This window comes from Telmatherina bonti (genome assembly GCF_933228915.1).
Source record: "Telmatherina bonti genome assembly, chromosome: 10".
Lineage (NCBI taxonomy): Eukaryota > Metazoa > Chordata > Actinopteri > Atheriniformes > Telmatherinidae > Telmatherina > Telmatherina bonti.
In genome coordinates this window covers 26,248,609-26,263,146 of record NC_136628.1, presented here as the reverse complement: position 1 = coordinate 26,263,146, position 14,538 = coordinate 26,248,609, and the positions used below count along the sequence as shown (strand labels likewise).

The following is a 14,538-nucleotide window of genomic DNA, read 5'->3' as shown; positions in this document are numbered from 1 at the left end:
AAGCAAAAAAAAAATCCCAGGAAGCCTTGACATAAAAATTGCACTGCGCTGCTTGATCACTACTGACACTGCCCCTACTGTGTGTCTCCTCCTACCTCAGTACAGTCGAGTTCACAGAGACTTGTAAAATACAGGTGCGGCTCAGAGAATGCGCCCGAGAAAAAAAAAATACCGCTTTACAGTCATAAAGGGCCGGCACATATCGTATACTGTCATGAAAGACTTAGGATGCTTTGACATGCTATTGTATTTGTCAGGTAGCTGAAAGTTTATTTCAGGCCGAGGAAGGATACTGTACTGCACGGTGCAAAGTCAGCTGAAGTTAAACACTGCACTGAAAAAAATCTATGTGATGCTCGTGGTTTTGTTGACAAAATGTCATTTGTTTGCTTGAAGAGCAACTGTCTGTGATGTTTTGAGAGTTTCCATCTTTCTTTTGGGCCCTAATCCTTTTCTCCTATCTGCGTACGCTCCTGAGGAAGACTGAATTTCTGTGCTGCGAGCTTGAAGAGAGGGAAGCTGAGGACAGTTCCCCGGAGTCCGGACACCAAGGCCCCTGGGCCTCCACTGCTCATAAACAGATGTGTCCTTGTCCCCAGCCAAGCGCAGCCACTCATGGCAAAGCAGGGGCCCAATAATTGTGAAGAATTGAAAGCTAAATATTGGCTTTATCTCCTCAGTAATAAAAGGGCCATGAAATTGATTTAATGCTGCAGCGCTTCTCTTGGGTGGCTTCTTACAGCGTGAGCACAAAACAATGAGCAGCAGCCATCTATTAATTAACCCACCTAATCCTGCAAAGTTAATCTCTCACCACAACTTTGCCCGCAACTAACTTCCAAGCCAGTAGGTCTACTGGGGTGTCATGACAATGGCAGTGAGGGAAAGATAGATTTAGCACGTAGGAAAAAGAGAGGCGGGGAGGTGAAGAGAGCTGCATGGAACAGTGTTCTGCAGAAGCAACCTTGGGGACATCACAGTGGAAATGAAAGGGTGCATGGCCAAAATTAGCCCAGTTGCAGAGATTTGTCTTTTTGTTTTTCCTTTGAAAAGTGGCGGAGAAGATTATTTGAGCTGCTGGAATCTGTTTTTGGTGTAGGTTCATGTGCAGTACCACAAACATAGTTATTTTAGTTGTCTTTTTTTTTTTTTTTTTTTTGTAGGCTGTGTTCTTTTTCTCTTGTCACCACGCTACCAAAGTCTTATATTCTCTCCCGAGCTGTTAGGTAGTCAGGGGGTGGGAGAGGTGGCATTTCTTTCTCTTCTTCACCTGCCTGCCAGTCGCAGCATGATGGCGCCTCACACCCAACACGCACACTCATGGTCATATTGTGTCGACAGAGTTGTGAATTACCTCCTTCTCAGCTGGCTGATGAAAAGCTGTGCTTTTCTCTTTGACTGCGTCTCATCTGACCCTGCCCTCTCAACCCCCCCACCCCTCCCTGTCTCATCGGCCTTTTGTGCGAGGCTCTCTTCTTTCGTGCAATAGCAGAACAAGGCGGTCTCGGAAAATAGTTCACCTGCTGGTGCTCCTCTCACCTCCACAGCATTCAAAAAATAATCCTCCCAAGGTGTCCTGTGCCATTTTGTAATTCCTAAACCACAGTTTTCAGAAGCAAACGTCTCGGCTCACACATTCAGCTGTAAAATATGTAGAAAAAAGCCGTTGAAGAGAATTTTGAATTTTTTTTTTTTTTTTTGCTAGTGAGGGAAGTATTTCCTGTGGAGATAATTTTAGGAGGTTGATTAGGCATAGACGGTGTTGAGCCCAGAGTGAGGAATCTCATCACCACCGCTAATGACATGCCATTCCTGTGCTCGGAGAGGAGCACAAGCCCTGGGCATGGACTAGCCGCTCTCAGCCACCTCTAGCTGCCGTGTTCATTAAGGCCAACAGTGTAATTACAATTCACAGATACTGCTTTGGCTTAATTACACTCTGATTATTAGGCTGATATTTGTTAGAATCATCAGACCCTTAAAAAGTGGATTTATATTTGCATGGATTTAAGGCCTTCGATTTCATTACTACATCATAAACTGACAATTTAAACTGATTTATGTGTGTATGTATAAACATACTCTAAAGCTTCCAGCCTCGACGGCCTTAGCTGTGGAGTACTATAAATGTTTACAAGAGAAAAGGCAAACACAAGAGACTTGTACGGTCTTCACATAAGCTCACAGATGGAAATCTCTCCTGAGTGACAAATCATCCAACAGATGCTTCCATCTGATTGTGGGAAATGTTTTTCTTATGCTCTATATCTTCCACCTGAATAGCCGAACAAAAAAATGAGGAATGCATTACAGTGGATTATTCTGATTCCATTGAAGCTGGCTGTAATTGGGAGCACTCTGAACAAAACGCGGGGACAGTCCCCAGAGGTAGGACTATTATGCCCATGTCTGTGCGGCTCAGAAGTGCCTATAATCTTTTATCCAAAGCATGTGACATAAACAACCCAAGAGACAAATACTTTTACTAAAATAATCAAGGCTTCAAGTCAGTTTTCTCACAGTTTTATACGTTAAATACAAATTTGCTCCTTTTATGTTTTTTTTAATTTTCAGAAAATGTACCAAAGTTTAGCTGGGGAAAAATATGCTGAAATAAATTAAAGCGTGTGTTTTTATTGTTATTTTTAAATGATCATCTGTATATTTTGCGACCCCATCCCCAGTAGTGCAAACACCTCACTAGGGTAGGTGATCCATTACGAATTCTCATGTTAAACACACACCACCAGGGTTTTGAATGTCACAGTGGGCTCTGTAGGTGTCTGCTGATAGATGTCGCCTTGACATGAGCCCCTGGCTCTGCCAGCTATAGTTTTATCCCGCAGCTCAGCGCAGGTATCAGCATTCTCCTGTAGCTTTGGGACGTGCTCAACCATGAGCAGGAAGTGATGCGTGTGTGTATGTGTGTATGTGCCTGCAGGCTTTCCAGCGACAGCATATGGACCGGTGGCGGCAGCGGCAGTAGCAGCAGCGCGTGGCTCAGGTAGGGGGGCCCGTGGAAGAGGCGGCTACTTGGCGTACCCACAGAGCACAGGGCCAGGTAAACGCTCTGTCCATGTTCTGTGTGGCTGCTGCTCTCTTCAACTTCTCCTGCTCTGCTTCTCCCCATAGACTTAGAGCTCCCCATAGACGTGTCAACACTTTTACCTTAGACTGACTTAAAGTTTCGACACGTACCTTAGGCAGCCTAACCTGCAACTTGTGGGCTTTCTGGACACATCAGCCACAACAGACCTGCTCATTTACCCAAAAGTTTGTCAATATTTTATAGGACCCATGAAAAGTTCGACAAATTGTGAAGTTAATTTGCTGCGTTTTTGATAAACGTAAAACTTTAAAAAAGTAAAACTTTTCCTACAAGGAAAAAAACAGAGCATTTAATAAAACAGGCATCTGTGGTCTAAAATATCTGTAGTTGAAACTTCTGCGGGTTCGTGACATTAAAAAGGATATCGTTTGACATATTAGGCTTTCAGATCGAAATCAGTTGCTGTATTTGTCAAAGCAAACCAAGCAGCCATCCTCTGATATCTCCCTGCATCAACATTTTCTGTAAAAAGTAATCTCTACTAAATATCTCCTTTGCCAGAATGAATACTTCTTGTGCTTTCAACTTATTTTTATTTCTGAACTAAACCTCAGACATCAGCTTTTGTGCATTGCTTCTTAAAGCAGAAGCAGCAAAAAACAAAGATGTAGAATGAATTTAGTCATGTTCACTTATTCTTTTGTATAATTTCATAAACTTTAATATTAATTTATCCCGTCTTGGCTTTTTTTAGTTCGATCAGCCTAAATCTCAGACACCTTCCTATACCTGCCATGTCGCTCATAAACAATAAAACAGCTCGGTCTTGTGGCTCTATAAATAAGTACAGATGTGTATTCTTTTTTTAAAGAAAGCCTGCACAGATCATGTTAAAGTAAAACATCCTGACAGCACATGTCTTCTTCGTGACGTACAGACAAATATCTGCGACAAGCTTTTTACCAAAAACAGGATGCTAGTTCCTCGCTGTCTTAAACAGTATTGATCAAGTTGTCAGCTTCATTTAGACATCCTGCTTCTTCCACCCTTACAACTGTAGATCATTCAATAGCTGTCAATAATGGCTTCCCCTGACTGAACATACGACTTCCCAGCTTTAGCGAAGAGTGTTTATCCTAATCAGGCATGCCATCAGAGGCTTGCTGGAGAAAATGTGTTTAATTGTTACTCAGATCTTGTAGGGTTTGTGCAGAGGCTTACAGATAACCAAAAAAAAAAAAAAAAAGTCAACAGGCAGCTGCTGTTTAATGCAGTTTTGATGTGATGTGAAATGTGCCCACGTGAACAAGAACGCACAGACAACAGCAGCCGTGTGCAAACGCTACCTGCATGTACACACGTGTGCAAATTCACACACTTGTCCTCCTTTGAACTTAATTATAATCAACAAAGGGAACACTGGAAGCCAATCAGAAGCTCTATTCTTTCACATCGCGCTGTTTCATTTAGCATTTTCAAAACAAACAATTTGACCAACAATCGCAACGAACATTACTAAGAAGCAGGAATGTTGATTTGGGGTTAGCAGCAGTCAAGAAGTAGGAGACGTGATGGCAGCTATTATGTACAGTTTAATTCTGACAGCTGCAAATGGAAGGAAGACAAGTAAATGATTATGAAGAGGGGCCGAAGGGAGGGGTGTTAAGAGTGGAAAACAGTGACATCATGGGCCTGTTTTAGAGTACTTAAACAGTCGTAAGGGAATTTAAAGAGGATATCACTTAGAGAAATGTCAGTATAGGAGAGATTCTCTGTGAAAAGCTAAAACATAAAAATGGCAGCAACAAAATCTGGGCTATGAGTGGGATTTGAATGATTCAGCTGTTTCATGTTTATTTTTACTGTTTATTTTATCCTGATGATGCACCAAATGCAGTCCTAATTCTTCGGGCTTGACTTTTCACCAGTCACAAATGGCGTGTTAATTATTTATTTAGTGTTTGAGATGATGGTAATAACACAGTGCACAGATCCAGTGCTCTTCTCTCTATACAGACACAAACCAAACAGAGGACAGATTGTTTAGGCTTGACCTTCCTCTGTGTGCATCGTCTGGGGATGCTGCCGCATCGCCGTCCAATCTGATGGTTTAATTTGCAGCAGTCAACCCGATGTCAGCTCAGGAATAGCAATTCTCTTGGTTTCATTTTTTGCTAAATTCTCTAATTTTAGCGCAGACGAGAGGGGTGGGGGGGTTTGTTGTGAAAAAAAGTACTTCGGATGACGTAAGTGGGGGATTCTTTGTGCTTTGACTCCACCTACAGTTCCCATAGCACATCCATGTTGTATGGATGTTTCTCTGTGTTTTTCCAATACAATATAAGAGCTCTGGGAAACAAGTTGACCATAAAAAAAAAAAAAACACTCCCTTATAAACACCAGTAGACATATATTGAAATATTAAGAGGAACCTTTCTGTTTGTGCAGTGGGACTTGTTTGCAGATTGTCATCGGTGCACACAGATTGTCAGGAGAAAGTAGAAGACATTTTCCATCACTGACAGAGGGCACTTTCACCGTACTCCCAATAATCAACAGACAGAAATGACAGCATGCTGACTTCCCTCCTTGTTGCAGACCACTGCTGATGACAAGGTGTATTTTGGATGTCTCACTTCTCATAGGAAATACACCCCAGACTCACCGTATAAAACAAGAAAGGTCACTGAAGATGAAGAAGCTGCATAATTTTCTCTGAACTATTAGGATAGCTCTTGCATTCACTTTAGCTAAATGTGCTAACTGCCTCATTTCTCTAAGAGTGGTCTAGTATATTTTTCAAAAATGCATGCTTTTGTTGAGCTTTTCAAAGCTGCAAAGATTATCCGTCCTTACTGTGCAAAAACAGAAAATGCTTACTCCTCTGTGGGGCTTTGAAATATTTTATTTGATAAAAGCTGAATCTGACTTGTCAATCGAGGTAGATTTTGCAGAAGCTGGCCTTTAATCTGGGTTTAAAGAGACATTTGGCTGCTCTGATCTCCATCAGGTATCGTGTTGTACAACAAGGACAAGTCCTCTTGCATGTTTGCGAGGACGTTTCAGAGACTGTGGCTTCAGGCGAGAAGTAGATCACAGAGATCTGGCTACTGCACAGAGTTTCCTATTGCCTGAAGGTAGAGAAGTGCCAAACCAAGCTTGGCTTCATAAGCTGCTGTTATGGTTTTGAACCCAATTTGAGTTGTGACTGGGTGCCGCTAGAGGTCAGAGTGGGTAGTCACACAATATCCAGGCTGAAAATCTGCATATTTAGGCCAGAAAAGAGGAAATTGCTTATTTTTGTGGATGACTAATCCAAGCAGCAGCTCCCGAGCTGTGTTGTGGACTACTATACTGCACTGCTGCTGGTGATGTGGAGGATAAATGAGCTACTGTTATTTAGACAGACAGGCTGGTTACTTTATAACTGATATTAAATAGTCACATCAACCACTACTTGCGTAATGATGTGCGAAGTGAAAAACTAATAAAACATATTGAGAAGGTTCTGTATTTACTCAAAGTTGACCATCTTTTGTTCACAGTCAAGTAAGGTCTGTGGAGAAACAGGTGATGCAGATGGTTCTGACAGTGAACTTTACAGTCTATTCTGACTTCTGAGTGGATTCTCCACAGTCCCCCTGAGCTTCTTGAGAGGCTCAGATGTGTGTGTGTGTCAAATCTCAGCTTCCCCTGCAGTGTACGTAAAGCACATTAAGCTGCTTTTCCAGGACTACCTGCTTTGTGTGATTCCAATCAGAGCTGGCCGTGTTGGATTCATTGGACTGAGTTTTAATGATCTTTATATGACTGAAAACATGTGAAGAGTTGTTTCTTTCTTTCTTCCAATCCGTTCCTTTGTTTTTACTCAACTTGCTTCTTCCACTTTTTTTTTTCTTCTCCAACGATGGAAAGCAGGGAACTCACGTGACAGACATTTTCAAATTATGATTATTATCAGTTTCCTCCCAACAAGTTGTGTGATCTTCAGCTGTGCCCAAGAGGAGAGTAGGAGCGACTATGTGCACAGAGCTTTATCAGTCTGGCTCTTAGTGATCTTGGGGTCCATTTGTCCCAGATGCTAATCTGCAAAGCTCAGCTCAGAGGCCAGAAGCACTTCACATGTATTTTGTGCAAAATAACATGAGCAGGCATGCCAAGCCCTTCCTGCCTGCCTTGCTTTTTGTCAAAGGCCTGGGGAAATATTTGACACATCAGGGAGGGCAAAGCGTCCCTTTGCACCTCCACCACGAAGCGGTGGCTCTCACAGCTGTGGGGAGCAGATGCTCCGAGGTTACAGGCACAGGCCTTCAGGGATGTCACCACTCTGATCTCCAGGGGCTGCATACATAACACCCCCCCCCTCCCCCAAAGAAACTGAAAGTAAAATCTTTTGTCCTTACAGTAGAAACTTAAACATAAAATCCAGCATGTGTTGGATCCTTTAAAGAACTTCAGTATTATTTGTTTAATTTTGCTTTTCGTCTTCTAAGTATATCACTGACTGCTTTTTTCATTTTCAGCATTTTAGAATATACAGTGCAGATAGTTTTTAATATTTTCTGCATTTCGAATTACAACACATGATGTTAGAAAACTTCCAAATGATATTTTTTAAAGATTTGGCTATCTGTCAAGATAAAATATCTGTATAGGCATTACTGTCAGACATAATGCTTTTGTTATTTCATTCAAATATTCCCCCCTCTGTTATCTAAATGACCATTAGATGCATCCAGTATCATTCTGAGATTTCCCTCATAGCGACTCGTTGATTTCTTCAGACCACTTAAGCCTGACCAGACATGTTTGAAAAAATGTGCTCAGCCAAAAGGCCAGGGCTGTCAGCGCCGAGTCTCCTCACGATATGATAATCTGTGCAGACTGTTGATAACTGAGCGCCCTTTCTCAGTCCCAACCAGATCTGATGCCTCACAGGTTAAAATCTGCATTAAAATCATTCAGTGTGGTGTGTGTGGACTTCTCTGCAGGAAATTAATGTGAGCTGATTTACTACATTGTTGCACATTGTTTTACACTTATTTCTGTGTTAACACCCCCCTTAACCTTAACTTTTCATAATCATCTCCTAACAATAGCCCAAGGTAAACATAAACCTGTTGGTCTGTTCAGTTTGTTCTTTACTGGAAGAAACTGCAGGAAAAAGGGGGGGAGAAAAGCAGGCATAAAATGAAAAGTAAAGAAAACAGAAGCTGGAGAATGGGTGAGTAAATGCAAGAAGAAATCATCTGTTAAAATTCATTAGCCAAGCCTCTCTGAACACAAAATGACAAGACATTAAATATGTATTATTTATGAAATGTCTGTGCTCTCTGAAAAGGGTGTCTAGTGCTGTTAATTACTCAGCCATTCATTCAGAAAAGATTATTTCAAATGGAAACTGAAAGCAAGGCTAGACAGCAAAAGAGCTGTTAGTTTCTTTCACGCTATTTTTAAATGACATTGGTGAAAATGGAAAAGCTAATTATGGTAGCTCTAAAATTCAAAGCTAATATGAGGAGCAGCATGTCAGGTTTATTGACATCTTCTGCAGAGTGATGTGGTTTGATGGCCACCAAGGAATCTCGCTGCTGCCGCAAGGGAAGGGGAGGAGTGACTGCTTGAACAAATCCCAGTTTGCAGAAAGGAAAATAACTTTTGTTGATAGATTTTTTTTTTTTAGTCCCCTGCTCCCTGTATTTGTTGGCTGTATAAATAACAGGTATGTTCATGTATATTCAAAGCGACTTAGAGATGAGGAAGTCAATATTCTGCTGATGATCAGACTGTTTCAGAGTATTTCAGCCTTATTTTAGCAAACCATCAGAACTGTCAGAGTATTCTGCATAGCGGTGACTTTCCAGCTGAACTGAGAATATAAGAAGACTGGAAAAGTGTTTTCAACTTTCATGGGAGGAAAACTTTTCTTTTTTTCTCATTTAAAGCATAAATCTTCAGGGACTTAAAAAATGTGTTTATGTTTTATAGTTTGTTCTGCTGCTAAAGAAATTATAATCAAAAAGTACATTAGACCGTTTGCAAACTTGTGGTAATATTTTTCCCCTTTTTTAGTTGCATCTCCTCATCCCAAGAGGCCACATTTTATTATGAGCATAATAAGTTTTTGTTTTCCAAGTAGAGAGAAAACGAGAAGTTGTACTTTCAAGGTTTGTGATTCCTCCTTAAAGGCAGTCACCTGGTAAAGTGGAAACGAGAGCAGGGCATTTATCCACTTCCAGAGAGCCACCCTGATGATGTCAGTAACAGATGACTGCAAGACACTCCCCTCTCCATCGCCTCACAGCCGGCTTTGGTCACTGAGGGCAGGAGGGAAAGAGGGTGGGGGGCAGGGGAGATAATTATCAGTATAAATGAAGCCCTGTGAACGATTCGCACTGCTGGGTCCCCTGATCTAGTCTCCAAGGCAACCTCAACACGCTCATTTGTTTTGTAGATGAGTAATTACATCCAATTAGTGGCCAGTGGAAAAAAAGAGTCCAAGAAAGGCCCATTGTTCCGGATAGATTGTGTGAATATTAATAGTGGGACGGTCTGAGGCACAGTGATATGATCGGTGATACTAATGCAGCTGTGGACACACTCTGCCTAGTCTCATGCTGCATAACAGATCAGATAGCGGCTGATGAAAATATATGGCTTAGAGAAAGTGGGCCTGCACATTTGTGTCTGAGTTGTGGTGCTGTCCAGCTCCCTGTTTGTGGCAAACAAGGCCAGCTTTTACCTGAGCCTCCCACTCATGCAGACCGTGCAACAGCATGCATGCTGCCAGTATTTGACATTTTACTACTGGATCAAATGTCATATGAAGTCTGGGGATATTTCCTGGCATAACATGCGCAAGAAAATATATTCATCATGCAGCTTGTGCTGTACATATCTTTGGCAAATGTCTGCACACTATTACATCTGCCCAATATGTGCTGTTGTCAGATTTAGTGGTAAAATGTGAAAGTTTGATGCTTTGAATTGTTTTTTGCTCTGACATTAAGAAGTTGGTGCATCTTATCTTAATTCAAAACAATTTTTACCCAAATGTTTCTGAAGTATCATCAATAAATCAGACTAAACGTGTTTAAAACTAATGGAGTATTACAGATTGTGGTTTTAAGTGAACATTATCATGTGTTGGACATTGAAAAGCATTGTTTTGTGTCGGAAAAAAGAGAACATTTAATTTTTTTTATTTATCTATTTATTTATTTTTTGCCATCTGGACTCCACTGTAGATGTAGACATGTATTGATGTAGACGTAGATGTAGATGTTTTTGTTTAAATAAAATATTGGGGACTTTGTCAAAGTGTAAAACCTGCCTTGTTTACATTCAGTTTGAGCTCTGTGTGACGTTTGAGCAACTGATCTACATCCTTTTAGCGGAGAAAATTCCTGTCTGAGCAGGGAGGTTTAACATATAAATAAATAAAAAGAAGATGCATGCAGTGCCCATCCAGGTTAGAGTGATTCAGGCACTTAATAATTACGCTATTATCTCAAATGAAAATATCTTCCTTGTCTTGTTTGCCGGTAACAACATTATTAATAGGGTAATAATAGACACCAGTTCTGCAAGTCAGACACACCACATGAATATTTATTCCATTTCAAACCTGTTTAATACAATAACTTTACCATGATTCCTTTTATAACAACATTGGTCGTATTGCTTTTATGTCAGTTTTGTGTGATACATAAGTGAATTTTAGCAAACGTGTTTAATTACAGTGTGAACGTTTATGCCAGTTTGGTTTCAGTGTCTACACATTGGTGATATATTTGGAACTGCTTCTTCGTTTGTGCTATTGTAAAATGTTTCCTCCCCATTATAATTATTCCATTGATCCAGTTTTCCTCATTAGCAAGGCCAATCAATTTTCAGTGACATTTGTCTAAGTGAAGTAAATGGAATGATTGCTTCTTGAGCTTTGTTCAATGTGTCAGGCATTATGTGACGTTCGTGGGAAGCCTGCCCTATTTGGAGCCTATAATTTGATGAGTGGGCCGACAGCCCACAAGTGGTGAGATCAGAGTGCTAAAAAGCATTGGCGGAGAGAAACATGGCTGGTGCTTACATTCCATTTGGCAGAAGTGGACTGTCTCACTCTGAATGGGTAAAGGTGAAGTGGTTTCCAATGGCTATTCGCTCCAGGACTAGATTTTAAAATAAAATAATTAATAAATGAAACGCACATACACACACAAAGACAAACAGCAGGGGAAACCCTGCAGTTTGGAAACTGTCACCGATCTCAGTCCCTCCTGAGTAGATTAACTCTGTTATCAAAGAGGTGTGAGAAGGAGCAGTTTCTTTTAATTGCACTCTTTTTATGAGCAGCTTGTTTCAGATTAAGAGAACAAGCAATAAATGTCAGCACGACTTATTGCTGAATGACATTTTCTAAACTGTTGATAATCCACCATCTGTGTCAAAGAAAGAATCATTCAAAGAGGCCAATCAGAGGCGTGCTTGGAGTACTTAGAAGACTTCATAATGCTTATCATCAATAAACATGAATGTCTCTGTATCTCATTCACATAAAAACATTATCATTTTTATTGGCCTTAAAGGAGGATGTAGATTGATTATTGAGTAGTGCTCATGTTTCGCTTTCTTCAGGTTCATTAACCAAGGACTGTTTGTTTGAAATGAGAAATGTATTGACCTGTTTTTATATGATTTTTTTTTTATGATTCTTCTGTTTTAGTGTGTAGTGATTGCAATGGGGACAGGTATCCAGTCTTTGGTCTTACTGTAAAACATGTTTGTTGTTATTGATAAAGTTAAATGGGGAAAAAAACGGGAAATATAGGTTTTGATTTCATTGTTTCATGAAAGGATCATATATATTCTTTTTTGAGAAGCTTGTGTACACAAGTCAAGGCTAGTTTACATGTATAGCAACACCTTTTGTGTACAAGACAATTCAAAGAGCTTTACATAAAACATTAAACGCATTAATGTAAAGAAGCAAAAAAAACAACAATAAATGGAAGTCTCAAACACTGGCCCAGATACCAAGGAGGGTGGGGGGTTGTTCTGGCAGGAACTGATGGGGAGGGAGGGCCAATTAAAGCAGACTAAATGCAAGGATTTAATATAAAGATGGTGTGACACACCAGCAAGCTATGCTCAGCAATCTGGACATTGACTTTGACAATGAAAAAGTTGATTTCCACAATGATGGAGTCCCCTCCCCTCCCCCTCCCCACCCTATACTGTATCTCCCAGGCCTCCCCGATTATGGGTTTTACTCTGCGCCCAGTGACCAGAGGGGGGGCCCCTGCTCCTTTGCTGACTATGGCTCCCTGGGGCCCCAAGCGGCTCAGATGCTGCACAGTGAGCATGCCACCTCCGCCTGCAACTCCCCCCTACAGCACCTACACAGCCCGGATCAATTTAAGAACCCAGGTTTGTATATGAGCATCTACCTCATCCACGTTTTGGACTTTTTAGTTTGATTCATGACATTATTCCATGCAGATGATCCAATCTTTTTCTTTTTCTAAACACATTTTCTCCCAGTTTTGTTAAGAAATATTTTATAAAATCCCCTTTAAAACTTTTAGATAAAATATCTTGCTGACAAAAATGAGAAAAAAAAAGCATTGCATGTTCTTCCTCCTTTTTTTTTAAATGTAGATTTTATTTTATTTTATTTTATTTTTGTTTCTTTGTGAAGTTATGTTGCAGCCCCTGCTTGCACATTAGGGGCTTACACATCCAGAACGTAATCCTTCATTTGCATGTGAAAAGAAAAACTGTTGATGATGTTGGAGAGTACACTGGCAATGCTCAAATTTGTATCAGTTTCCAACAGCAGTGGAAAGCGTAAGTGTGTGAGCGAGTGCCCTTTTAGTGTTCCAAGTGCAAGAATGATTGCTCACATTATTAGCGTGTGAAATAGGTAGAAATGCTGTATAATGTTGCACAAAGTGGAGATGCATTTTTGCAGATTACATACATTTCTTCACAACGCAAGTACATTTCTACCTTTGGTATGTCTTCCAATGTGCTTTACTTTATTTTATTACAGTTTCAAAAAGCAAAAGATGTGAGTTAGCTGACATTTACTACACATTGTGATGTAAATTGATTATTTTAATTAATCTAAAGATTAATTAAAATAATCAAATCATTTTGTCTTTGAAAGCAGACGGAAGTCTTTAGAATTAGATGAATCATTAAAATTGCCGTATGCCGTCACGATCATGCCAACATGACGTACCACCAGTGTTTATTTCACGTAAAGGAGCTCTAACTGCAGGAATTCTGGTTTAGTGGGCGAGGAAGATAAGCCTTCATTTAAGTGGCTGCGTTGATATGAAACAATCAGCTTCCTGCTGCTGTGTCACTACTTCACAAAAACAGTTATAAAAACTTCTGCAACCTTTTTGGAACAGTAAAGTAAATGTGTAGAGTATGGGCCTACTCCCGCCCAAATAGTGTAAGTGTTGGCCAGCTACCTCAGGCGGTTGTTGGCATTTTACATGTTTTAACTTTACCAACACTTCTGGCTTAAGAATACAGAGACAGGGTTATTGCAAAAGAGATGACACAAATGTTCAAAATTTCTTGTAGGCAATAAACAATGTTTACCACAATCTGTTCTTCTGTTAAATCTATTGTGTTATATTCATGGATGGGTAGCAAAATAAAAGGAAGGGGAAATGACTACCTCACATCAATGTAAATGCTTAATATCAACATCATATCGATTACATTTGAGATCCGGTTGAATGATGTCATTATGTAGTGAACCATGACAACTACTTTAAGCTTGGAGAGGTCTTCATATCATAGTGACCTCAGTCACTCTGTTTGACTCAGACGAGGCATTTCTCCAGTGATATTATGGGAGGGGGGATTGCTTGGTAGAGGAAACACAAGCTTATCTTGCCTGAGAGGAAAATGTTCAAATCCTGAGTGAGTCAACACGGCTCGATTGCACTGTAAAATGGTTTACGTGCGTATTGTTTGTGCAATAGACTTTAAATTGGCAGCCAACCTTGACTCTAATTATATCAAATTCAGAGGCAATGATATCATTAATTTGGATGTTTCAAGTAGATAAAAGCAAATAAGAATGATTTTCCAGAAATATAATTGTTTTCTGTGCTTGTCTATTTTTTTTTTCATTAGACACCCAATATAGATATTAGTCATTGAGAAAGAGGCTGCACAGGTTGCTAAAAGGGAAAATAGGATAGTGTCTCTGTTTCTTATGCTCAATTTCTACATATAGACTTTAATGGTGCATTTAAAGTGGGCTGGTGAGCTGTCCAGGGTGTACCCTGCCTTTCGCCCAAAGACTGCTGGGATAGGCTCCAGCTTCCCCGCGACCCTTAATTGGATTAAGCGGTTAGGAAAATGGATGGATGGATGGTGCATTTAGAGTTTCTTTAATAATTACTGGCTCCAGTTATGCAAATGCACAGGTTAAGTATGCTGCCATTGGTCAGCTCCTAAAGCCT

General features: G+C 40.3%; 1 protein-coding gene across 4 annotated transcripts in view; it reads left to right on the top strand.

The window, feature by feature from the left end:
- Positions 1 to 14,538, top strand: part of msi2b (musashi RNA-binding protein 2b) — a 248,250-nt gene that overhangs the window by 224,499 nt on the left and 9,213 nt on the right. For 2 of the 4 annotated variants that reach the window (XM_079247849.1, XM_079247848.1), the window contains exons 11-12: positions 2,942 to 3,061; positions 12,296 to 12,475. In XM_079247849.1, coding sequence (XP_079103975.1) covers positions 2,942 to 3,061; positions 12,296 to 12,475 — 300 coding nt within the window. The remainder of the gene's footprint in view (positions 1 to 2,941; positions 3,062 to 12,295; positions 12,476 to 14,538) is intronic. The other 2 variants (XM_079247851.1, XM_079247850.1) reach the window with 2 other exon arrangements.